The sequence below is a fragment of the Trichosurus vulpecula genome, chromosome 9, assembly GCF_011100635.1.
Source record: "Trichosurus vulpecula isolate mTriVul1 chromosome 9, mTriVul1.pri, whole genome shotgun sequence".
In the NCBI taxonomy this organism is placed as follows: Eukaryota; Metazoa; Chordata; class Mammalia; order Diprotodontia; family Phalangeridae; genus Trichosurus; species Trichosurus vulpecula.
The window spans coordinates 82,165,322-82,192,381 of NC_050581.1; the positions used below are offsets into that span (position 1 = coordinate 82,165,322).

Below are 27,060 nucleotides of genomic sequence, written 5' to 3' on the forward strand. Positions count from 1 at the left end.
CAAAGGGTGAAGGAGGGAGAGGTGGGAAGAGAAGCCATAACTGAAAATAAAATTCTACTTTAAAAAATAACCTGTTTGAGACTTGTGGGTACTAATATAGGTTAATTAATGGGTGGTAAGGTAGGGACTGAAGCACAAGAAATGTGAATGCCTCATGTGGGACCCAGACAGCCAAACTCCTTTGAGGTCATTCAACTTATAAAACAAACACAGTCCTGTGCCGAAACAGAGATTAAAACTTCACTTGGTTAGATAAGGTCTAGATTACGGGGGTCAGGAAGAAGCTTCTATTTCCCGTGAATCTAGCTTGGCCACAAGATTCCATCCCTGGGACAGAAAGGGCTGGGATGGACTAAAGTTCAGGAGAAACCAAATTAATTAGGAGACTAAAAATGGGCACAACTCTTCTGAGGAATGAATTGTCTCTTTAAGGGAAGATATGCAGGGGGTAGCTATGATCCAAGTTTTAAAACCTCTAGAGAATTAATGATATAAAGAAAGGGGACAGTCCCAGGCCAAGTGCCTGAAAACCAATCACTACCTGAATTACAAGTGAAAGAGCACATGGAAGGTCATGTCCCTTCCAGGTCCAAACTACAAAAAACAGTTCCTTTCCCAGAATAGCAATCACATTTACAAAAGTATACCATTTAAAAACATTCTCTTGTGGAGCAGAAAGAACGCTGGACATGGAATTAGGAGATCTGAGTTCAAATCCTGATTGATACTAACTTGGGCAAGACGCTAAACCTCTCTGGTCCTGTTTCCTCATCTGAAAAATGGGGATACAACATACACCACATCACAATACCCAAGTATTGTGAGGCAAGTGCTTTATAAACCTTAAAGTGCTATGTAGAGTATTCACTTTTTCTGAGCCTAACAGGAATCAATGTCTGAATATCCTCCTTTTACAAGTCCTTTACAAATCTTAAAACACAAAGGAATTGTAAGTTATTATACCTTGTGTGACTTGTGAGAGCAGCTGGTTGAGCAGTGGACAGAGCACTGGGCCTGGAGTCAGGAGGATTTGAGGTCAAACCAGCCTCAGACACTGACTGGTTGTGTGACCCTGGGCAAATCACCTCACCTCTCTCTGCCTCATTTTCCTCAAATACAAAATGGGGATAATAAAAGCACCAACCTCCCAAGGTTGTTGTGAGAATCAAAGGAAATAATAATTGTAAAGAACTCGGCACAGTATCCAGCACACAGTAGGCACTTTATAAATGCATAGTCCCTTCCCCTTCCCAGCTGAACAAATTCCTGTCCCTATCTTTGACTTGCATGACATGAACATGACACTTCAGTGTCATTGTCTGTAAAATGGGAGTAATACTTATATTACCCTTCCCTCACAAGGCTGTATTAAGGAAATCATTTATGCAAATGTGAGTAATGATTATTGAAAGATAAGATGGATATGAAGCCACCCACACCTAGGGAAGCATGCAAAGTGGGAGTACTGACTCTGGCTATTGACACAGTGTTCTATGGAAACTAGGGATGTGTTTGAATAACCTCTCTCAGAAAAGATGGAATTCAGAGGGCTGAAGACCCCATTTCCCAAGGTCTCTTTGGTTTTATATGCTGAAATTATCATGCTATCAGTTGATACTAAACTCTCCCTCAACTTTTGGAAAATAATGGTTAGCCAGGTTACTCAAAGGAAGTCCCGTGAACCCAGAGGGGTCACAAGGATCCTCTGATCAGAAGGATTCACTTACAAATTTGAATTTTTATTAATTATTGTCAAAGGAGTACTTTTGAAGATTAGAGGACAGTCTGGTTCTTGGGAAACATACACAGGTATAAGATAAAATGGAAATGATAATATGGTACGATAGAAAAGCACTGAATTTAAAGTCAGACGACCTGGGTTCAAATTCTGCCTCTGCAATTGTACTCAATAGATGAGTGACCTCAAGTCACCTGACTGAAGTTAACCTGAGTTTCCTTGGCTATAAAATGAAGGTCTTGGATTAGATTATCTTTAATATCTCTTCCAGCTAAAAAATGTTATGATCCTACATGTATGAGAGGCTGAACTACAAAAAAATGAGACAGGAAGTACCTAGGACCTTCTAAATAAATTTCCTAGTGGTGTGTGGAGCATCTGGAAGTCTCTGGTTAAATGAATCATCTAAAAATATAGCATGACATAGCGAAAAGAACATTAGATTTGGAAAACATGCTCCAACTCCAGCATTTTCAATGTGATCATGGGTGTTAAGACTTAGTGAGTTAGGAAGACTCAAGTTCAAATCCCGCATCAGACACAGACTAGCTGTGTGACCAAGGCCAAATCACTTAAATGTTCAGTTTACTTATCAGTTAAACGGGAATAACAATAATAGCCCCCACCTCAGAGTTGAGATCAATATAGCAACACAGGTAAGGGCTTCACAAACCTTAAAGCACCACAGAAACACTAGCTAAGTAACAGTCTGAACCTCAGTTTACTTATCCGCAGAAAGAAGATATTAATATTTGCTCTACCTATGTCATGAGATTGTCATGAGGGAAGTACGTGGTATCTCAAAGATAAGTGAACAATTTCTGGTTTCAATTCTGTCTATAAAATCACTCTAGGCTTGGGATACACTAAAGTTTAGCCAGTAATGCCTCGGTCCATGGAGACAAGGATTTTGAGGACTGGGTGGAATTTAGGGAGTCCAGAAGCCTCACTGCTAGCTGCTACGTTAATAATAAGGCCTTCTGCTACAGCTTAACAGTAAAATACAACACATGCCTCTTATGAAAAGCCAGCTGGCTCATACAAGACAAGGTTCATAACAACCAACTAATGCAGGGTGGTCAGGGGCCACCTTATGGCATGAATGGATATGCGCCCACTCTGGGTTCAGGAAATTGATTAAACTGATTCAAGGAAGGAAAGTCATCCTTTCTGCCCTCTGGTGTTGAAAGGCAAATAAAAAAATAGCTTGTATCTCAATTCCTCCACCACCACATCAGTATCCTCTGGAGGAAGGCCTTTTTCATTGAAGGGATGAGGGAGAGGGGATATACTGAGGACAGAGTACTATGGGACCTGTAGTCCAAGGTTGAATGGAGTTTCCTCTTATCACCAAAAAGATTAACACAGCTGTGATTTGTGCCCATTCCTTGCCCTGAGATTACCTTTGAAGTGGTATCACGAGCTATAAGTACATTCTCTATAGAATGGGTTCCATTTCCCATGGGTACTTGACACTATGGGGGTTGTTAGATTTAACTTGGAGGTCTGGTCATCCAGGTTCTATCTAGGTATATTTAACTGTGACTGGCAAACGGAATAACCCCTTCATGCTCCAGATCTTTGTTTAAATTAAGCTTATCAATTTCTCTTTCTCCCTCCTCCAAGAACCAATGCCTCACTGCTGTCGTGCCTTTTTTACATAATCTATGTATACTTTATTCTCCACTCTCATCCTCCTCTCTGCTGCCTCGTCCTGGGCTCTCAAAAGTGATACAATCTGAGCACGAGCACTGGCAATTCTAGTCAAACTAAAAGGAATGTAAGTACCGAGTGAGCAGCCAGTTGAGACAAGCAGACAATGAATGTGAAGACTGGCCTAGACAGGGCTGAAGAATCTCATCACTGGCCACAAGGTGATTAGTTTTTCTAGAGACAACTTATGAAACTACTATCTTCTCCAAGGTAAAGAGAGCCTTTGGTCAACATCTATTGAGGGAATACCCACATCGATTTTGTCACATATCTTAGTATGAAAGCATAAATGATCACGATCAGACGGTGGCTTTTTCACAATGATGGGGCCTCCATGATAACGTCCTACATATTCTGTTCACAACTCAGGACTCAGTCCAATAGCCTCCTCTTCTTCATGGGCTCTAAAATTCTCTGTTCTAGGAAGTGCTCATTTATCCATCCAGTACAATTTTAACATTACCACCCCATTTTCAATATCTTAGTCAGGTGGCCTATCACTCCCACCAAATTTTTATTTAATGGTAGAATTTCTGCCAAGGTATTCCCCATTACCTTATTTAAACTGTTTATTCTTAATTTTATACACACTTGCCTACAGCCTTCCCTCAGTTAATCAGTAGAATAATAGCACCTATCTCAAAGGGCTGTTGGGGGATCAAATAGAGTAACATGTAAAGTGCTATGCAAACCTAAAGCATTGTATCAACCCTGGCTAAGCTAAATCACAGCCTATGTGGGCTACACATCAATGATGATGATAATGATACAGTATCTACTACTAGAATTCCTACTGTGTGAGCTCTTTCAGGGCAGAAACTATCTTTTGCCTCTTCTGTATTCCCTGTGCTTAGCTCAATGCCTGGCATGAAGTAGGTGTGTAACAGATACTTATTGATTGTCTATTGGCTACTATGTGTCAGGCACTGAACACTTCACAAACGTTGACCAATCTGATCTTCACAACTGGAATGGGCAACAGATGCTATTAGTATCCCTATTTTACAGTGAGGAAACGGAGGTAGAGGTTAAGTGACTTGCCCAAAGTCACACAGCTAGTAGGGCTGAGGCCAGATGTGAACTCGGATCTCCCTGACTCTAGAACCAGCCCTCTACCTACTGTGCCACTTCACTGCCAGGTTGCTAAGAAGCCATTTCAAGATCCTCCCTTACTGCCAAGCATCCCAACTCTCCACTTCATTTTTTAGATTTCTCTTACTGATGTAGCATCTGATTTGGCAACGAGTAATGGAGGTTCCTTGTTTACTAAACCAGGTGTAAAAAGACCTGGGTCCCAGACCCAGCTTTGCTACTTGTCATTTGAGTCATCCTGGACAAACCACTACATCTCAGGACTAGTTTTCTGTCCGAACGGAGTTAACAACATCTGACCAATCTACGCCCTGTTGTGAGGATCACTGGAGCTAATGAATTTGAAAGTGCTTTGTAAACTGTAAAGTGCCACAGACAATGTTATTTTTACTTTGGGCTAATCCCCAACCTAATCAGTCACCACATATAGATGAGTCAGCTACTCAGTCATCTTCACTCATCTGGGAGTCAAAACAATGCAATTCAAATCCTGACTCTGCTACTGACTCACTGTGTGACCCTAGGCACTTCATTTAACCTCAATGTTTCAGGGTTTTTTTTTTCCTCTCTTGGTTTCGGTCCCATTCATTCCACAAGCTCAGGCCCTAGAAGAAAGCAGGCAGTAAGCCAGTGAAACGTGAATAAAAATGAAAATGTAACTGTCTAGTGCTGCACTTGTTGTCAGGTGCACCAATGTTCAATCATAGTGAAATACTGAACAGGTTGGGAAATATTTTCTAAGTTCATACGTTTTTGCATTTTGTAAAAAGGCTTCCAGAGATCTCCCCCCTATCCAGGGAGAGTACAAAAAAGGAAAAAAGTTATCAGGAGATAGTATAATCAGAAAAAAAAGGCGGCATTCTCTGTCAAACAATTAGAAAATTGCCCCACTGTTATACAGAAAAGACCATCCCATGAATAAGACTGTTTGGGAAAATGTACCTGATCTCATACCAATAAGAGGCCAGGAAAGGAAATAGCAACAGCGTCTCAAATAGGCTACTTTCATTTTAACTAGTCAACAAAACCAGGATCACTTCAGTGCTAGGAAACAGGCTTCAAGTGAAAGCTAAATGACCAGTTGTTGGGAATGCCACAAAGACAATTCCTGCTTGCAGTGGGAGGACTGGACTAGATGCCCTGAGGGCCCTTTCAACTCTTCAGATGGCAGAGAGATTAAAATTCTTCTGTTGAGTACCGAAAAGTCACAGGAAGGAGTAAGCATGTGGTTCTAGAGATACACAAAGCCCCCAAGCTACAACATTCCTTCTTCCCTTTCCCACCCATTCCTCTTACCTTCCTCTCCAGCCTCAAGCTCTAGGCTCCACATGCCAGGAAAAGAGCCAAGAATGTTTAAGATCCAAACTGCCTTCCTAACATGTTAGCACCTCTCTCCTCTTCTGGTAAGATATTTTCTGATCCCTCCTTACTCTTCCTTATCAGTCCCATGGATCTGCATTAAAATGCTTGCTTTCTGGGGTGAGTTCTTTCTTTGACCAAAACAGGAAAGAATTCCTGGTTCTTTTTAACACAAAACTACTTAAATTGAGGATCCTAATGGTAGAGGCCCTGATCCTGTTTTACTTTATTTTTTACCAGCCTGTCCTTCTTAGTTTTCCCAGACCCCAAGAATAAACCATCATCAAGAAGTAAGCAGCAGCAAGCTTTGGAATAGCTAAAATTAAATAAAATAAAACACTGTGAAGAATGGAATTATAGTTTTTCAAAATAGCAAATATGCCCATTTTTGTGCCTAGAGATAGCACAGGGATAATCCGACCTTGAATATTCTAGGAGTCTTTGATTTACCATCTTCTTGGATTCTAGAGCTAATGTTTTCATTGCATTTTCAACTTGGATCTTAGGGTTTTTTGTTTTAAAACATTTTATCATGTGAAGGGGGTATGGAGTGGATGTCACTAACCCTCTAAACTTCACCTCTAAAATATGAGGGAAATTATCCCTTCTCCCCTCTCTGCTTCATAGTACAGAGCTATCAGACCCTTGGTAAGGCACAGCCACATGGCCCCAGGACAGGAGTGGCACTTTACACTGTCACTGGCCCCCTATATCTCACGTTTCCTACCCTACAACATGAAGGAAATCAATCCTGTCCTTTCTCAAAGCCAGGACTGAAAACTAACTGATGGCAAAAGGATGTGAGATTCTAGGCTGGCCAGAAACACATGGGTCCAGAAGAGGATTACTGCTTTTGATGGAGTAACGAATCCTGTAAGGGAACTGCTGCCATCACTCTGAATTCCATTGCAACCTTCTAATTTTGTGCTGTGGCATAAAGATTTGTGGTCTCCCCAAACTTCACCTGCCCTCTGGGATTAAGATGGTAAGTCAGAGGATGGTGAATGATGGAGGTGGTAGGAAGGGCTGACATAGCCCAACTAAGGTAGAAAGTGGGTAGATTTAGCCAGATTCAATTATTCTTAGTCACAGGGTGGCACAGGACTTTAATCCAATTGGTTTATAAGAAGCCAGGTCACCAATTTCCGTAACGGCTATGTCTGCAGTGAGGGATACGTAAGAATCAAGAGAAAGAACTTTATTCCCAATAACTAAAGCCAGGACTCAGGAAAAGCCTGGCTCATCATGCAGTCCCATGCAGTCCTTGGGACACAGTCTTAAGTGTCATGACATGGTTGCTGAGACAACATTGCTTGAAATTGTGTTTTTGGAAGCGGTTGTCACATATTTCATATGTGCTTAATCCTTCTGAGTCTCTAATTTGGACAGCTGAACAGAAATGAACAGATAAGAACAACATTTTGAAGTGTGATAGAAATAATGCTGGGCTGGGTAATAAGAAAGCTAGAGTCCAATCCAGAAACTGTTCTTACCTATTTATGTGACCTTGTTAGTTTTTTCATCAATAAAACATGGAAAATATCTATCTTTCCTACCTAGTATGTTGTTGTAAAATTAAAACAAGATAATTTATATGAAAGTGCTTTGAAAAATATAAAAGCACTTTACAATTAATTTTGGGGGGTGAGGAGGTGACAAGGAACTGCAACAAGGCTACAATAATCTGTATTCCTTGCTAGGGCCAGCCACAGCCCTGATCTTAATCCCTGTACCTTAACTTCTGTCCTCATACACCCTCCCCCCTCTAATTCTCCTTCCTATTCTTTCAAACCCAAGTAGTTTTGCAAACTAAACGGAACAGAGCCCCAGAAAAAAATAAGTATTTACCAATAGTATTTCTTTAATCCTGGTTTAAGGGTTGCACCTTAACGCTTATTATATCACTGCAACATGAATCATAAAAGAAAGTCAGTTTTGAATAGAAGACCCTGATGTCAAGGGGGCCCAAATACAAGGCACAGAATGAGCTGATAGGACCAATGGAACTACACGAGGTTTTTCAGCTTTGTGGCATGCTGGCTCTGCACCAAAGGAAGAAAAAATGAAGCCAGAGGAAAAGTCTGGCATAGGCCTACACCACCTTTGAGAAGACAGTGTCCTTAAAAAGTGAATGACTTAGAAAACCACCCTTAACATGCATATTCAGACAGAAGAAAAATTTGTTTCCTAAAATGCTGAAAGGAATCCTCTGAGCTCATCCACTATGACTTCAGTGAGCTGCTTGACATGACCCATAGACTCCTAACCTAGTAATGTCTTTGGCCAGAAAATATTTCCACCAAGCTCACACACCCATCACAACCCCCAAAGTGTACAAAATGCCACCCGTCAGTAAAGTTAGTTCTTTAAAGCCATGCTCGGATGTTGAGAGCTGCAGTAGCCACAGGGACAGAAAAGTTCCCAATTTTAAAAGGAGTCCAAATTAAACAGCTTTTACTCCTCACTGCACAACTGCATGTTGGAACTGTTAGCAATCAACATCAACATAAAAGTGGGAAATTAAAGTGAATTTCAAGGGTAATTATGTATAGGACCAGGATGAGGGCAAGAAAGGAGAACACTTATGAAATTCCCATTCCTTTGCTTTCCTCTTATTCCTATTCTCATGCTTCTTACCTGTGTAGACACCAGTTACAATATCTCCTTCCTCAGGACCAGGGCTGTCTGGGACCCACAATTCTTCCCCACGCTCCATTCGAGAGATTACATCAGGTTTAGGAATTGGATAACCTATCCAAAAGGGATGAAAAGAAAAAGAGAAGAAAGAAGGTGACCATAGGGTTGCTCATTATCAGTGGTACTATCTCAATAGCCTTTACCCCACACTCCAAGGAGGGGACTGCTGTCATCTGCTAGCAAATGTTATTTCCTTAGTTCAGTCCCTCTTAAATGTTTACAGCTTCTTTCACATTCAATTTTCCTTTGAGATCTTCTCTTAATATTTTCCCCCAACTCTCTTAACTACCCCTTCTCCACACCTACTGTTTTAGTGTGGCTTTTACTTGAGTGCTCTCATCTTTCCAACTCCAAATGACACCTCGCACCACTGGATGTCAGCAAAATCTGTAGCAAAGAGATTCTGAGTGGGACTGATGGTTGTATAACACCTAATACACACACTTGGGCTCCTGGGTCAAAAGAGGCCTTGAGGCTTCAATGTACATGCTATTCTGTGGGTACCCTAAGCTTATAACTCAAAACCACTCCAGAGCCCTATGTAACAGGTGCTGCTTTGTTCTAGGAAATGTGAATTGGGTCTAGCACCGTTCCCATCCTGTCAGAGACCAGCAGTCCTAAGGAGTGACAGTCTGTTTCAGAAAGAATATCACCCTTGGAAGTGAATTCATCCTTCTGCTCACTGCTTTTTAGATGCCAGGAAGACTACCACTTACCCAGAGACACCAGAATCCCATAGTTCTCCTGCATGACTTCCTTGTAAAGATCCTTCTGAGCTTCATTTAGCCTTCCCCACTCCTCCAAGGAGAAATACACAGCCACATCTTCAAATGTCACCAGTCCCTAAGAAAAAAGAGCAGTAAACATATCCCCATTGTGCCCCAAACGAGGAGAAGGAGTGAAGAAATGAGCCAGCAATGGCAACTGAGAACCATACTGAGAGATAAAGGAGAGAGAAAACATAATCCCTTCTTTGAGTATGGGTCACACAAAAGTTAACTTTCAGACAGTATGACTTAGTAGATGTTAATTAAACTGTAGCATCATACATATGAAAATTTTTAGGGGAGATGGGAGGACAGAGAGGAGGATGAGATGTACCAAAAGTCCAGGTATAAGTTCTAAATTTTAGTTTGCTTAGTCATAGAAAAGCTCTTACTTTGAAAGGTAATATGAGGGCTATCTCAAGTAAGAGAAGAGGCCCAAAGCTAGGGGGAAAATAGTATCTGAATGTACTGGGGTAACTGCAGTAGCTTCCACCAAAACCTTCCTGCAGAGCTTTGTCATGGTGGAGAGGCAACTCTGGGATCTGAAAGGCTGAGCCAACAGACAACAAGTTCTGGCAAATCCTACCAAGCAAGAAAGCCTCCAGATACAGGTGTGATGATGGATGGACTGGTCCTAGAGGACCAGACTAGCCAATGTGGGAAAGGTTCACCACCAGAAGTTTGGCTGCCAGGCAATGGATTTTTTTTTGACCAGAGCAAAGACTGTCTCTTAAGGAAAAGAGGAGTTAGAATCTGTATCAGTAGGAGGAACACCCACACCTTGGCAAGCAAAGGGCCTTGAAGCATTGAAATAATTGGAGGTGAATTAGTACTGAAAAAAACAAAATTACTAGGATGGGCTTACTCTCCGACTTTTGAAAAAATGGGCATACATCACCAGAAGGGAATTAACGGCTACATAACCACTGACTAGCAATGCTCTCCAGAAAATAACTTTTTCTTAGCTCTGCTTCCAAGCAGAACAGCACCTAACCCAGATTAGAGAGAAGGGATTGCCAAGAAAGTGTATTAAGTAATAATAACTGGTTATTTAAACAGTGTACCTAAAGTCCATGTGCAGTTTAAAATGTTAATAAATTAAATTCTATGGGAGATAAAAAGTAATCTGTAAATGCAATGCCAAGGTAATTAATTCAAGATTTAATACATTTAATCTTAAAATAGTTAAGTTTTGACATGTTCACCATCATTACATATACAAACATTACAATTTTCTATGTAGCCCAGACTCTACCAACCCCACTCAGACCAGCAGATTAGGTCCCAGAGCAGGGGTCTCCTCATTACATCTAATTTCGTGAACAAATTCTGAAGTTGTGTTACAGCACTGATCACGTTAATTATTCTATCATGAAGTTCATTTTTCTAAAACCAAGGTTTTTTCATACTTTAGTTTTAATACATCCTCATAATTGTAAATTTTCTGATACCGTTACAGACTTAAATTCAGGTAACTAAAGAACAAATTCTTTTTTTCTTTTATTGAGGCCATCTAGCCTACTATGGTAAATTATCTGGAAAAAATACAAAATAATAAAATTCACTTTTTTCAAAAAAATGAATAAATTACTTCTCTATTGCATTGTATAGATTTTTATCTCCTATAGAAGTTGTTAATGTTTTAAACTGCCTACAGACTTTAGGAACACTCTGGGGATTACAAAACACCTTGTGCCATTGAACATTTTTCTCAATGACTTGAAGACACAGATGGTATTTATATCAAATTGGCGGTTGACAAAAAGTTAGGAGGGACAGCCAACATACTGGACGCAAAAGTCAGGATAGGGAAACCTCCTGAAACACGCTCTTGGAACACTGGGCAGAAATCTAAGATGCAATTAAATAAGGATAAACGTCAAGTCTTACACTTGAGTTCAAAAATTCAACTTCACGAACAACAAATGGGAGAGGTACAACCAAAAATTTGTTTAAATAAGTCAACTGTGTGATACGGCAGCCTAGAAAGATAACACAATCTGCATAAAGAGGCATCAGGTCCAGAACTAGGGAAGTGATAAACCAACTGTACTCAGTGTCCTGCCCAAACAACAGTATCCTGTTCAGTTTTGGATGCTATATTTTAGAAGGACACTGAAAAGCTGAAGAGCCTCCAAAGGAGGGCAACCAAGACAACAAAAGGCCTCAAGTTTACTAGGACCAATCAGGTAAAGTAGCTGAGGGGTATTAAGCATAGAGAAAGGAAAACTTAAGAGAGACAGACATCAAGGGCTGTCATATGGAAAAAAGATTCAAGTCAGAAGGCAGAACTAGGAGCAATGGGTACCAGTCACAAAAATGCAAATTTAAGCTTGATATTAAGGAAAGACTTCCTGAGGATTCTGACTTCCCCAAAAAGGAACAGGCTCCCTTGGGAAGCAGTAGGTTCTCTGATTCTGGAAGTCTTGTATGAGATGAACTAGAAGGTCCCTCAGTTCCCTTCCAACTCAGGTTCTGTGATGCCATGTGATCTTCACAAAAATGCAGTGAGATAGGTTTTAAAATATCAGCTCCATTTGACAGATGAGCAAAATGAGATCAGAGAGATTTAAATGACTTTCCCAAAGTCACACAGCTACTAAAAGAAAAATCTCAAAACTAGATCCTAGCCCTAGAGAGAGAGAACAAAAGCTCACCTGGGACTCAGTAGTTAGGAAGTCAGTCGCTGTTTCATCATCATCAAGGATCTCTTTCTTAAAAATAGCTGGAACCCAGGAGACTGACCCAGCTGAGGAAGAAAGTATGTTTAGTTCCTAACCCCTCCTCCAGGTTCATGAATTAAAAGAGGTACCCCCTTCACCTTCTACCACCAGTCCCACAGTTCCAGGAAGTTAAAACCAGGAAAGATCATTACAGTCCCAAATTCAGACTGGGAACTACTATCTATTCAGTTCTTACAGAATTTAGAGCCTATCATTTCTTCGACTCCAACGTCTCTTGCTTATGCCCTAGAGGCAATGCCAGCCCCTCCCCTCACATACCCTTGGTCCTTCTAGTTATCTGGTTCCTCCTTATCATAACCAAAAGGAAGACCCCTCCTTACCCTTCTCCTGAAGAACTGGGGATTCCATTTTAGAGTCATGGTTCAATGGTTCCTGTGGTTCTGGCTCTGGGCTGCCCTCAATAACCTCTGGGCTACCCTCAATAGGTTCTGGACTGCCCTCGATCACTTCTGGGCTGCCCATGATGGGCTCTGGGCTACCCTCAATGGGCTCTGGGCTGCCTTCAATCACCTCTGGGCTGCCCATGATAGGCTCTGGGCTGCCCATGATGGGCTCTGGGATGCTATCGATAGGCTCTGGACTGCCCATGATGGGCTCTGGAATGCTATCAATAGGCTCTGGGCTGCCCATGATGGGCTCTGAGATGTCATCAATAGGCCCTGGGCTGCCCATCATGGGCTCTGGGCTGCCCAGGATGGGCCCCGGGCTGCCATCAATTGGCTCTGGGAGGTCATCAATCGCCTCTGGGCTTCCATCAATCAGTTCTGAGTTGCGTTCATCCTCCTCTGGGCTGCCTTCATCCTCCTCTGGACTGCCCTCATCTTCTTCTGGGCTGCCCTCAATTGGCTCTGGGCTCCCCTCACCCTCATCTGGGCTCTCTTCCATTGGCTCTGGACTCCCCTCAATCTCCTCTGGGCTGTCCTCAGCCAGATCTGGGCTCCCCTCCCTTTCCTCGTGATCAACTTCACACTCTGGCCTGACTTCCATTCTCTCCAGCTGGGTGGTTGGGGAGTCTGGGGTTGTATGTAGGGCTGCCATCTTCTGTTTCTCCTCCAATGCCTCAACCTAGAAGAAGTAGGTTATCCAATCAGGACATTTGTATGCAACATATGCTTCTTTGGATGCCTGATGAACCAGTTTTATGCCTATATCTAGGTCCCTCCTCCAAGCTACCACTGTTGGGACAATTAAGAATCCCCAACATAGTCCCTTCATCCAAAGAAATAAAGCACTTACATTCTAGTCAGCCTAGCTGTCTGGAAGAAAATACCATGGAGAAAAAATATCTGAAAAGGTTAAAAGAATCTAGCGGCCCTCCATTCCTATATACAAAAACTGGTCAATTACACCCTCGAGGACTAAATTCTTCTCTGCTGATCCCCCTTTCTGGCTGATAGTTCAACACGTAGCACAGTACCTGGCCACAAAGTAAGCATATGATAAATGTTTATTGAGTTCAATTTGTTCAAATGTTCTGTTCCAGTTCAGATTTTTTTAATCTCAAGTTTCCCTATATCACCCAGAGACGTTAAAAAAAAAACCTTCTCATCTTCTCCTCCTCTAGGCTGCAGGTACAACCCGTTCCCTTGGATCTGTTGGCCCTGTGCAGTACCTACAGTGTGATAACATGTGTGTGGCATGTTGCCTTGGTCATCTCCCAGAGGGCAGAGTCTTGTCAAGTATATTTTCTGTACAGAGCCTAGGACACTTTGAACTCTCAATAAAGATTACACAATCTCCACCCACTCCAAGCCTAAAGGAGGGCTTTTTTCATCTGGGCCTCAGGCTGGGAGATCCAGCTGAAACTAGACACCAAGCCAAGTCAAACAGAGCTGTCTCCTTGCCTTGGCCTCCACTCTACACTAAGTAGCTACTTCAGAATTCCACTGAATAAGCCAGGGTGGCTGGGAAGAAACAACATCAAAGGAGACTATGGGAGTTTTGAAATGGAATGGCTCCAAATCTTAATCCTCAGATTGGTGAGATAAATGTAAGAAAATATTCCAGCCTAAATTTCATATCCATTACAGAGCTAACCTTTGGGTCAACCCCAAAGTTATCATCCTACTCTGGAGGAAAGAATCTTAAAAACTAGAGTTCACCTTAATACAGATCTACCACTTCCAGGGAGGAGGTACAAGGTTACAAAGTTAACTAGGGCACCAAGACATTCATCTCAATGTCAGAAACTAAAGGAGATCAGACAAAGTAGCCTAGAGGAAAAAAAATGTCCAAGATGCAAGAAAGGAAACAAGTAGGATGGAACAATGGGACCCAGGCTAAACTGGTCCTTAGAGCAGGTTATGTCTGGAAAACCCATGAAGATCCAAAGTCCTAGAGATCAATGGGTAAAGCCAAGAAGAGGTATATACGACAACAAAGACTAGAGCAGGGAAGAAATTTTATATTTATATTCATAAAATTCTATCCTCTTCCTTCTGTAAACAACCACAGACTCTACCTTTTCCCCTTTCTAGTGATCTGCCACCTCAACTCTTGCCCACCCTTTTTCTTCTTTACTCTTTAACTTTTCCCCTTTTCAATCCAAGGAACATTCTACTCTTATCTGTAACCTAGAGCACACCCTTCCCCTCTCCAAATCACTCTGCTGGCTTCCTTGTTCCTTGATTCTGTACAGAAATGTGCAAGTTGCACATTTCATGTTCCTCCCTGGCTCTCATCACCTTAGATAACTTTTCTCATTTCTCACTGCAATACTGACAGGGAGTCAAATTCACTCAGTATTAATATTCCAAGTGCTGTTGGAGTGTATATAGAAGAGTTTGAGGAGCTCAGGGTCAGAGTGGGACATCATAAAAAAAATCTGAGAATCACTGTTTTAAAACTTCTTTGGAGAACATCTAATAATCCAGTCAGTCTTCCAAGGTTTAAATGTAGTATTGCATGGGTGAAGGGAACCTACTGATTGAAAACATAAACATTCTGATCAAGTATTATTTAGTTGTTACTGTCAGCTGGCCTTTCCCCTCTTCCATGAGAGAATAGCCCTCAGAACCAAAAAACTCCATCCGCTAATTAATTTCTTCTCTGGAGCTAAAGAATAGAATATCTGGATGTCACTACTGACTCTTCTCCACCCAGAAGAAGCCCAAATCAAGTCCTATCTCTTCCTGTAAGTCATAGAACTATAGGATTTAGAAATGGAAGGAACCTTAGAAATTACATAAAGAAAGTGAGGCCCAAAAGGGTTAAATAATTTGCCTAACACATAATCTTTCCTAACAACTTAGGGCTGCAATAATCATTCTTCCTCCTGATTTCCCAAAGACTTATTATCCGAAAAAAAATATCTTTGACATTTAATTATACTCTATTTTGTTTCATCTGTTTAAGTTTACCCATCTAGACAGTAAGGTCCTTGAGGGCAGGAACCATATATTTCTCTTGTATAGTGATGGGTACATTACGTGCTCAATAAATAAACTGAATTGAACATCAAGCCCTCTAAAAATAAAACAGTTCAGGAGACACTAGCTTCTTTTCTTCTCTGCAGGCCTTTCCTGCTCATCTCCTTAGAAGGGTACAAATTTCCCAGTTTCAAAGGTCCATCTTTACATCCAAACCTCTACACAACTCAAAGAATGGATAAACCCAGAGCTCTTTAGTTTTCACTAGTCGCTCATGCCTTGGACTCTTTATGCCCTCAGTTTCCATCTGAACTCAAGTTGCTGTCATTTTCCCTTACTTCTTTTAAATCTACCCTAAAGACAATGTTGGGACCTTGATTCACCCCCTTTGCCTCTAGCCACTAGCAAATACTTATCCTTCTGTATAAATTGTGTTAATCAAGCACCCAAGTAGGCTGGCATCCAGAGATCAAATGCAACAAATACAGTTCTTCATTCTTCAATACTTTCTTCTCTACTGGAATATAAATACCTAAGAATTGCCCTAGTGAATCCTACCAATAGCACTTAACGGTTATTCCCTCCCCATACTACACTCAAACATGAGCATGTACTCTTAATAACTTATTAGAGAGCTGGTGCAGCAGAAAAGGAAACTGAGGTCCAGAGAGGTTAAATGACAACCGTCTGTGGTTAGACAGCTATTAAGTTGTAATGCTAGGATTCAAACTCAGGCACTCCAATCCTAACTCCATTGCATTTTTCACCATGCCAAAGTCTCTTCCCATGTTACTCCTAAAGAAATTCCATTCCCCATAATTCCACAAGCCTTCCTCCACAGTCTACATCCTCCAACAAAACCTTTGTGGACTGAGAAGCACAGAGTCAAGGTGATCTGCCTTCCCAATTTTGTTCATTTAGTAGGCTCTGTAGGGAATATGGCTATCAAATTGTGGTCATATTCACCTGAGTCACCGACTGAAAAAGACCTTAAACCTAGTTTTACTTAGTCCATTCTCCTCTCATTCCATCAATCCTATTCTCTTCTCTCTACTCCACTGGACTTGATACCGTTTAACAGAAAGGGTATGGAGAATGGAGCCGTGATTTCATTTTCAGATGGAACTCCTAGGTGAGAGACTCCCTCTACCAATTTAAGTTGGCATCTACTCTTGCAACTCAACAGTGGTGGAGGGCTGTCTGGAGCATTGAGAGGTGCCCAAGGTTACACAGCCAGTATGTTTCAGGGTCTGGAATTACACTCAGCTCTTATTGATTTTGAAGCCATTTCGACCCTCCTGGTACAGAAACCAAAATTAAGCAGTTTTCCAGCCCTTTAGCACTTCCTATCTCCTAGCTTTAGGGTATGAGGTATGTTCTATTCTCTTCTACCAGGGTTTTACGTTCACTTCTACCAGTTTGATTTAACAGTTAGCATAATCGGGCTAATCCTCTTAGAATTATCAATCCTTTGTATTTATATCGGGCTTTTAACTGTTCAAAGTGTTTTCCAAATACATTTCTCATTTGATCCTCACAACAACCCTGTGAGGTAGGCAGGGCTATAAACATTATCTCCGATGAGTAGTAAGTACCCTTTCACTGATCGAAGAAACTGGAGGTGCAGCAAAAGGTTAGAAAGACCCTGGGAGTTGGTGGCTCTTAAGAACCCGGGTCTCCCGATTCCTAAGCTAGTAGTGTTCCTCCCACTCCACCAAAGGGAACCCTAGCAGGCAGCTGGCCTACACGTTCACAAAGGGCCTACAGAGCCTAAGGAAAAACCTCTCCCGAAATGAGAGGACCCACTGTGTCCTTGCCCACTCTGGCCACAGCCACAGAGCGCTCGAACCCCATGCCCACGAGCTCAGGGCGTCGGAAGCCAAGGGGAAGGAAGGGGCAGATTCCTCACGAGCCCCACGAGCGCTCCCGGGGCCGCTAGCACCTGCACTTTTCTCCGCCAGGGCCCCAGTTGGCCTTGCCCCCCTCCCCCCAACTCCCCGCCTGCCTCTTGACCCCAAGGGAAGATCGGATGTGGCCCGCGCCCCTTCCCCCGTCCTCAATCCCCCCCATCCCGGTCCCCCCCACAACACACACACTGGCTCTCCCCCCTCGCCTGGCCTCTAGGCCTCTTCGCCAAAACCTCCCAGGCTGATCCCCAACCAGGAAAAGAAAGGGAAGAAAAGGGAAAGAAGCGAAGGCTCCTGCCCGGAGGCCTCCCCGCTCCCGCCCCCCCTCTCCGGGCCCGAGTCCACTCCCCCGGGGGACACCCGAGGTGCGCGGGAGGGGGAGGATTCCCCTCCGAGAGCCCCGCCCCGCCGCGGCCCGACCCAGGCGGCCCCCGCCGGACTCACCCCGGGGCTCGGGGCTGGGCGACCCCGACCCCCTGGGTCCCGGGCCTGGCTGTGCGCCCTCCCTCAGGCCGGACGGACGGACTCTGGGGTTGACGGCGGCCGCCCAGTCGGGCTGGGAGACGAGGATTCCTGGGTCCGGGCCCGGAGAGCTGGGCTGGGGCTCCGAGAGGGCTGGTACTGGAAAGCCCCGAACTCCTGGGGCCTGGGGCCCGGCGGGCCGGGGAGGCCTGGGCTGGGGACGGGATGAGGGGAGTGGGAGGGGGAGAGGCACGGCCCGTGGCCCGGAGCCCAGACTCGGCGCTCCTGGGGGGGCCCGGGCTCAGACACAAAGTGACGGCCGCGGGAGCTGCGCGGCGCGTGGGCACCGGAAGTGCCCGCCTTGGATCCCGGCTCCTCCCCTCTCCTCACCCTGGGAAGGGCGGGGGAATCGGGGAGCGGGGAGCCGGGCGGGGGGGGACCAAGAGGGGGCGCCTGCGCCGTCGGGCCTCGCCAATGCCCCCCACGCCGCTCCTCCCTTCGGGCTCCCCCGCCCCTCGGATCCCGGGCTGGGCAAGGGGGGGCACTTCCGGTCACGCAGGCGCCCTCGCCCTCTCTCTCTCCCGCGGGGTTCATTGTCCTTGTGTGAGGCCCAGGCCAGCTGAGGCCGGCAGGCTGCCCGCGGCCCACGGGGAGGAGGGAGGGAGGTGTCCTCACCTCCGGCTGCCGGAAATGAACTCCTCAAAGCCGCTGGACTGGGGGGCGGGGGGGAGGGGTGCGAGGCCGGCCACAGGCCAGCTGGGTCCGGCTCTGAGGATCTTACCGGCAGCCCCACGCCCCCATTGCCCCAGGCCCCGGGGAGGTAGAACACGGAGGAAGAGGAGCCTGGCCCACCGTTCACCTGGGAAGTGGCGGGAGGCCCAGGTGGGGTGCACCGAGGCAGACGCCCCGTCCGCGCGTGGGGGGAGGGTGAGAATGCCTGCCCCCCCCACCGCCCTTTTCGCGTGAGCCCCCTCTGCGTGGGAAGGGTGGCACCGGAGGCCGGGGGAACCGTGATGTGCGACTCCCCAGATCGAAAGTTAGACGTGTGGGTGTGTATTTGCGAGCGCGCGTGGGTGTGCGAGGCTGAGAGTGTATTGGCTTTTCCAAAGTTTACCGAAAGCTGGGATTAGCACAATGATCCATTTGCCTAATGATCAATTCACTTGCTGAACACCGCCTACTCCTTTAAACGCAACTCAATGGCCGAGTTCTCCGCGTAGATTTCCCTCCTGCCCTCCGGCAATAATGATGTATCTCCGCTCACCTCGACTTCCCCTACCTTTCTTTTTCAGTACTTCACACCTCCCCAATCCACATCGTTCATTACAGTGTATTAGTGTATCGGCCTTAAACGCGGAGGTGGTCGATCCCCTTACTAGACAAAGTAGAGACATTATCTTATTAAAAACTTTGTCCTCCCAGAATTATAGCACAGTATCATTATAGCCCAGGTATTTGGTTCGTTGTATTCAATCAAAAATTCCTCTAAAATTTAAATTTCCAATAAGTAAAAAAAAATGATATTTCATAGAAAAGGTGGTTTTTACCTCCCCTTTCCCTTGTCATGAACGATTTTTTCCCATTATTTTATACATCTTAGCCTGCCTTTGGGTGCTTTAAGAATTTTCCAAACCATTTCATGTCAAGGCATTTCCATATAGATTCCACAATTCTAAGTAGGCATCCAGACTGCCACCTAGGCCGTGGTCCTGCATTACTTACACAAAGTGTGAGACTGCTGTAACTTACTTAGATCAATCAAAACAACATGCAAGGGTGACACTATAGGTTCTCTCTGATATGATAGGCATCAAAGTGTGTGGCCCCGAACAACAACAAAACCTAAATGTAATTGGAGAGCTGCATCAGTGGGTAGCAGCCAACTCAACCTCAAAATAAATATTGAAATTGTGCACAAAATCTGAACAAGATTATATAGAGCTGATGCCCTAATATAAATACTTGTGATTAACTTCATGAAATTGCCCATAACATTGCCAGCGGTAAAATCTTTCAATTTGTATCCACAATCCCATTGCCTCCGGCCTTTCTCCAAGGCCCTCTTTCAATAATTATCCTTTCTCTTTCATGTTTCCCGTCTGTCTACCAATATTTTCAGGTCTTCCCAGTCTTAAAAAAAAAAATTAAAACCCTCCTTTAACCTTTTAGCATCAACTTAGCATCCTTCAACAACTATTATTCATTCCATCTCTTTCCCTTTACTACCAAATTTGAAAAAAAAAATGTTTCTATACCCACCCCTCCACAACCTTTTGCAGTATGGCTTTCATCCTCAACACTCCACTGAAATGTCTTTCTCAATGGTCACCAGTAATTGCCTTGTTGACAGATAGATGTACATTTCAGCTATTTGAATTGCATAAGTGTCCTCTGTAAAAGCTGCTTCTTAGTCCTCAGCTTCTGCAGAATTTGATACTGTTGACCACTCCTTTCCTTCTAGAAATTCTTTCCTCCCTTGACTTCACATTCTTCTGGTTCCCCTCACTCTGATCACTCCTCTGTCTCCAATAGCTACTACTCCTGATCCCTTAAAGTGAGTGTTTTTCAAAATTCTGTCCCTGGCTGTCTTCCTTCTACACTCAACCTTGACAATTTTATTCATTCTTGTGGTTTCAAGGAGGATGAATCACAAATAAACCTCTATCTCCAGCCTTATGTTTTTCCCCCCAGAGTTCCAGATCCATATCTACAATTGCCTATAAAATTTCACCTTGGATGTACCACCAAAGCCTCAAATCCAATGTGTCAAAAATTGTACTTATCTTTCTTTTACGTAAAATCGTCACTGATTTTCCATCCCTTCTCCTCCCCCACCCCACCACCCAGGGATCCATCCCTAAAACAAAGAATTAAAGAAAAAGAGAAAAAAAAAGAAGAAAAAGGAGGAGGAACCAATTATGAAAAACTAAGCAGCATATACATCAATCAAGCTCCAACAATATATGTTCCATTTCTGCAAAGAAGTGAGTGAGGTGCATTTCTTCAGGGTCAAGCTTGTTTGTCATAATTACCCAATTAAATTATCTTTAATAAGAAAACCTTTTTCTATTGGACTTCACTGTCTGGGTCATTGACCCAGTCTCTCATGTTCAAAACCTTAATATTTGACTTTTTCTCCTGTTTCACCTCCCACAACTCATCCTGTCAATTCCACCTCTGAATTGTCTCACATCTGTGCCCCTCTCCTCTATATCGCTACCACCACAGTACAAAAGCTCATTATCAACCACTTAAACCACTCCTATAAGACCCTAATAGATCACAGTACACTCCTAAAGTTGGAAGGGGCCTCAGAGATAATGTAGTCCAGCCCCTTCCTGAAAGCATGAATGCCTTCTGCAAATGATATCTGACAGATGATCAGCTACCCTGCCTCGAAAACTTCAGTGCTGGGGAACTCATTACCAAAATAGCCCATTACATAGAATCGTGGCATTTAGAGCTGGAAGACGTTTTAGAGATCATGTGATCCAATACTTTAATCTTACAGATAAGTAAACTTAGGTCCAAAGAGGTTAATTTTCCCAAGGTCCCACAAATAGTAAACCAGCAGTTTTAAACCTAGGTCTTATTCCTACTCTTCTATACCAGAAGACTTTTCAGGACCCAACTTCCACAAACTAGGTTCACTGGGAAATTGTTTTAACTGGAGGAAAGGAAACAAATATAAAAAGAAACTTATGGAGTTGCTTGTGGAGCCTCTTCCATAGAATGCAGTTTTAAGGACTTCTTTTCCTTTGGAAGAGAGTTTTAGACTCAGAGAAAAAAAAATGCTGCTGGATGCCTTCCCTTCTTGAGGGATTACCCACAGGAACACTGGCCATCTCCAGGTTGAATCCTTACTAGGTTTCATAGTTGGGAGCAATCACCTGGTACCAAAAAGAAAATTACAGCATTCAGACTCAGGAACCAAGGATCTTGCTAGGGATCATGAAGTTGCCATGTGTGAAAAGAAAGTGTTCTAGTGGTCGTTTTTTAGACAACTCCAATTGAATTCTTCCTCATTGAGCCAAAATCTGCTTACTTTCTACCTTCTCACTAGTTCCTACCTCCACTCTCTCAATTCAGATCCATCCTTCAGATGCACAAATTAATTTTCCTTACCCATAGAACTAGTTATTTTACTCACCTGCTCAAAACCTTTCAGTGGTGGACCATGGCCTACTGAAGAAAGTTCAGATTCCTTTGCCTGACATTCAGGGCCCTCCACAATCTGATGCCCCCTACTTTTCCAGCCTTATCTCATACTATGCCTTTTCATGTATTCTACACACTAGCCAAATGAGACTAAAGACATTTCTGCCTGTATGCTTTTGTTCATGCTGTTCTGTATGCCTGGAATGTTCTCCCACTCCCCACACGTCCTGTTGAAATCCTACCCATCCTTTAAATGTCAGCTGAAATGCCACCTCAAGGCATGAAACATTCCATGATCTCTCTCCACTTGGTAATGACCCCCTCCCTCCACCCCCCAGACCTCACATTGAACTTTGCTTCCCTCCAATGCACTTACATATTATTTTGTAATCTATTTGGAATTTTTCCTTTTCCTCCACTAAGATAGGAATGGGGGCAAAACAGAACCTAAAATATTTCAATAAAAGCTCCCTGATCACTTCCACTTAACCCTGATCAGCCCTACCATAGAACCAAAGTAATAGCACAAACCATGTTGGATAGAACAACAGAGTTCATCAGATTCAACCCACACCTGAGACATGAACCCTCCCCACAATACACCAAACCGGTTGTCATCCAGCATTCCTGAGATGATGACCTTCAGTGACCGGGAACTTAGACTTCATGTCCCTACTGCTCTGATTGTTAGGAAGCTCTTGTATTGATCCAGAATCTGCCTTTCTCTAACAGGAAGCGGGGCCACGTAGAACAAGTCTAATAAGTCTTTCACATGACAAGATTCAAATATTTGGGGTTTAGTGGGAGAGGAGTTTCCCTTACATTGACTAGATAACTGAAATAGATAATCTCCAACTTCCAACAATAGATTCTGTGAAATCTTGCCAAGGCATGGGTCATTATTGTTCCCAGGAAGAATCAGTATCATAGATTTTGATCTAGAAGAGACCATAAAGGTCGTCACCTAGTCCAACCCCCTCATTTTGCAGATGAGAAAACAAGTCCAGAGAGGTTGTGACTTGCCCAATGTCAAAAGGCCAATATTGATTTAGAGTGGGAAAGGACCTTAGAACTTACTTAACCCTATCTCACAGATGAGGCCCAAAGAGGTTTTCATTTGTGATTCAGACCCATATTCTCTGACTCCATATCCTTTCCATTGCACCGTACTGCAAGAGGCACATAAATCATTCTAGGGTTCACTACATTCACTGAAAAGCTGGGAAGAGATACCTGTTGGCAAGGACCATAATATGAACAAAAGACGCATCTTCACAGGCAAGAGACACTTCATAAAAATACTCTCAGAGCAGTACCAGGAAAGCTTTCCCCCAAGGCCTGGACCTACATGCATGAGTGATGCTACCCCACTGCCTGCTTTTCTCAGAAACCTTAGAGGTCCAGTGTCTGCACCCAGAAGTCATGGACTCCTGGTAGATCCACGGCTGAACTTTAAATTGGCTTTCCTTCACTCCCTGTCACTTACTGTGTCTTCCATATTTCTCTGTGGTATTCATTATGTCATTTCTCATGGTGCAATAGTATTCCATTAAATTTACATACCGTAATACTTGAAGTTGTTTCTTCATCATTGGACACAAGTTGTTCACAGGAGGTTTTTTCCCCTTACAAAAAGAAGAGATGGTTCTCTTTTTTTCACCAGTAATATATTTAGTGCATAATCCTCGTAGTGGGAACATTATATAGATCTTATTGCATAATTCCATAATGCTTTTCTCCAAAAAATTGTCTATGCTTGTTTTCCACACCTGCATCAACATTGTATTTATCATTTTCAACTCTCTTTTTAAATTTGATGGCTGCATGTAATAACTGAAGTTTTTTATTATTATTATTATTATTATTATTATTATTATTATTATTAGAATGTTCCTGATTATCAGAGAGGTGTTTTTAAAACAGTTTTTCATGTGGTTATTCATCATCTGTGCTTCTTCTTTTAGTTTCATATATTTGAAAACAATGATTCTGTCTTCCTTAAGCCTTTTCTTAAACTAATCTACTCTTAGCATACTCACTTCCTTCAAATAATTTTCATGTGTGTAAGGGCAACCACGCTGGCATACCCAGGATGGCTGCTAGCACAAGTTCTTTGATGTTGTCTAAAGGAAAGCAACTTTAAAGGGGTCAACAGTATTACCTTAATTAAACATATATGGGGGGGCGGAGCGAAGATGGCGGCTGGAAAGCAGGGACTAGCGTGACCTCCCTGCCGAGTCCCTCCAAAAACCTATAAAAAATGGCTCTGAACCAATTCTAGAACGGCAGAACCCACAAAACAGCAGAGGGAAGCAGGGCTCCAGCCCAGGACAGCCTGGATGGTCTCTGGGTGAGGTCTATCCCACACGGAGCTGGGAGCTGGAGCAGAGCAGAGCCCAGCGTGAGCAGCGCGGACCAACCAGACCAGGAGCCGGGCAGAATGTGCCCTACCACCCTGAATCAGTGAGCTGCGACAGTTACCAGACTTCTCAACCCACAAACACCAAAGACAGCGGAGAAGGTTAGTGGGAAAAGCTGCAGGAGTGGAAGGAGTTCACGGGTTCGGCTACCAGCCCCAGGGGCAGCGGAGGTGGGGCAGCTACAGCTGTTGTTGCTTCCGGCCCCAGGCCCACCTGGTGGGAGGAATTAAGTGGCAGATCAGAGCAGGAGTGCAACAGCCTGAAGATCTAAGCCCAGTCTGGACTGGGGGTTCTTGGGGAAGGAGCAGTGCTGGTGTGGCAGAGCTGGCACATCCCCCGCAAACATGGAACATAGAACTCTTTAGTCTACAAGCAGTCATACCCCGCTGAAAAACTCAAGGGTCAAGTTAGTTGGTTGGGAATATGGCCAGGCAGCGAAAACGCACCCAGATTCAGTCTCAGACTTTGCATTCTTTCTTTGGTGACAAAGAAGACCAAAACATACAGACAGAAAAAGTTAACAAAGTCAAAGAGCGTACAACAGAAATCTCCAAGAAAAACATGAACTAGTCCCAGGTCATGGAAGAACTCAAAAAGGATTTGGAAAAGTAAGTTAGAGAAGTAGAGGAAAAATTGGGAAGAGAAATGAGAAGGATGCAAGAAAACCATGAAAAACAAGTCAATGACTTGCTAAAGGACACCCAAAAAAATACTGAAAAATACACTGAAGAAAACAACACCTAAAAAATAGACTAACTCAAATGGCAAAAGAGCTCCAAAAAGCCAATGAGGAGAAGAATGCCTTGAAAGGCAGAATTAGCCAAATGGAAAAGGAGGTCCAAAAGACCACTGAAGAAAATACTACTTTAAAAATTAGATTGGAGCAAGTGGAAGCTAGTGACTTTATGAGAAATCAAGAGATTATAAAACAGAACCAAAGGAATGAAAAAATGGAAGACAATGTGAAATATCTCATTGGAAAAACCACTGACCTAGAAAATAGATCCAGGAGAGAGAATTTAAAAATTATTGGACTACCTGAAAGCCATGATCAAAAAAAGAGCCTAGATATCATCTTTCAAGAAATAATCAAGGAGAACTGCCCTGATATTCTAGAGCCACAGGGCAAAATAGAAATTGAAAGAATCCATCAATCGCCTCCTCAAATAGATCCCAAAAAGAAATCTCCTAGGAATATTGTTGCCAAATTACAAAGCTCCCAGATCAAGGAGAAAATACTACAAGCAGCCAGAAAGAAACAATTTGAGTATTGTGGAAACCCAATCAGAATAACCCAAGATCTGGCAGCTTCTACATTAAGAAATCGAAAGGCTTGGAATACGATATTCCGGAGGTCAATGGAGCTAGGATTAAAACCAAGAATCACCTACCCAGCAAAACTGAGTATCATGCTCCAAGGCAAAATATGGACTTTTAATTAAACATATATATATATATATATATATATATCATACTTTAATTAAACATATATATCATACTTAGTTCAAGGGAAAAGTCAGCACCTTGAATTTCAGAGAAAATACAAACAGAAATTACAAGCAAAAATTACAGAGAAATAAAGACCAACAGACAGGGCTTCTAACTGACCAAGGCAATACATGTGTAGTTACCAGAGAGAGAAGCATCAACATCTGGGTTTTCGAAGCCAGGGAGCTCCTTAATGGCTAACCAAGTGTTGTCTGGCCAAATCATACAACGCTTCCAATGAGTGAACCCCAAAGGAAAATGCTAACCTCAGAGTATATATCCCCTTTTTGGAACCAGAGGGCATCACAAGTGACCCAGTACCTAATTAGAAATTAGCAAAAAATGTGGACTTTCCTACAAACAAGCCTCCCCTAATCAAGCTTTTCTTCTCCAGTGGGTTCCATGTGAGGCCTGTTAATGGGGAGGGGGGGAAGATTTACCCATTGTATTAACATTACATTGTGATATACCCAGATGAGCCCATCAGTAGACTTGTGATCAAGGGGGAGCTAGGTGGCACAGTGCTAGAGTGCCAGACCTCAGTTCAAATCCAGCCTTAGACATTTATTAGTTGTGTAACTCTGGGGAAGTAATTTAATAACCATTTGCTTCAGTTTCCCATTTGTAAAAATGGGGATAATAATAGCACCTCCCTTCCAGGGTTGTTGTGAGAACCAGATGAGACAATAATTGTAAAGCGCTGAGCACAGTGCCTGGCACATAGTGCTATATAAATGTTAGCTATTGTTACTGTTAAATTATTCAACCCCCAAACAACTGCCCAAGGCTATAAATTGCAGACAGGATGCTAATTTGCATTAGCAAGGAGTTTTCACATAGGGAAATTCCCCACATGAATAAATTACAAACTGAAAAAAAATTATATTTTATAGTATTTTGGAGCCTCATGTATAATAAAATTATAGATTTAAAGTTGAAAGGGACATTGGGTATCATCTAGTCCAACCCTCTTATTTTATTGAGGAGGAAACTGTGGTCCTGAGATGATGTGATTTACCTGAGGTTAGATAGTAAGTAGCAAAACAAAAAACAAAAAAGATAGTAAGTAGCCATCAAAATTTGAACACAGCTCTTCTGACCCTGATTTCAGTGTACTTCCCACTCTGCCACAGTGCAATGTATATCT

General features: G+C 43.1%; 2 protein-coding genes across 2 annotated transcripts in view; both read right to left on the reverse strand.

The window, feature by feature from the left end:
- The window catches only part of ZNF316 (zinc finger protein 316), a 38,021-nt gene extending 19,848 nt beyond the window's left edge, over positions 1-18,173 (reverse strand). Inside the window, exons 1-5 of the mRNA XM_036737823.1 lie at positions 17,830-18,173; positions 12,431-13,175; positions 12,024-12,115; positions 9,316-9,442; positions 8,540-8,653 (exon numbers count right to left, since the gene is read on the reverse strand). Coding sequence (XP_036593718.1) covers positions 8,540-8,653; positions 9,316-9,442; positions 12,024-12,115; positions 12,431-13,148 — 1,051 coding nt within the window. The 5' untranslated portion in view covers positions 13,149-13,175; positions 17,830-18,173. The remainder of the gene's footprint in view (positions 1-8,539; positions 8,654-9,315; positions 9,443-12,023; positions 12,116-12,430; positions 13,176-17,829) is intronic.
- A 345-nt stretch (positions 18,174-18,518) lies between these two features.
- The window catches only part of ZNF853 (zinc finger protein 853), a 74,760-nt gene continuing 66,218 nt past the window's right edge, over positions 18,519-27,060 (reverse strand). The window contains exons 8-9 of the mRNA XM_036739586.1: positions 18,629-18,706; positions 18,519-18,560 (exon numbers count right to left, since the gene is read on the reverse strand). Coding sequence (XP_036595481.1) covers positions 18,519-18,560; positions 18,629-18,706 — 120 coding nt within the window. The remainder of the gene's footprint in view (positions 18,561-18,628; positions 18,707-27,060) is intronic.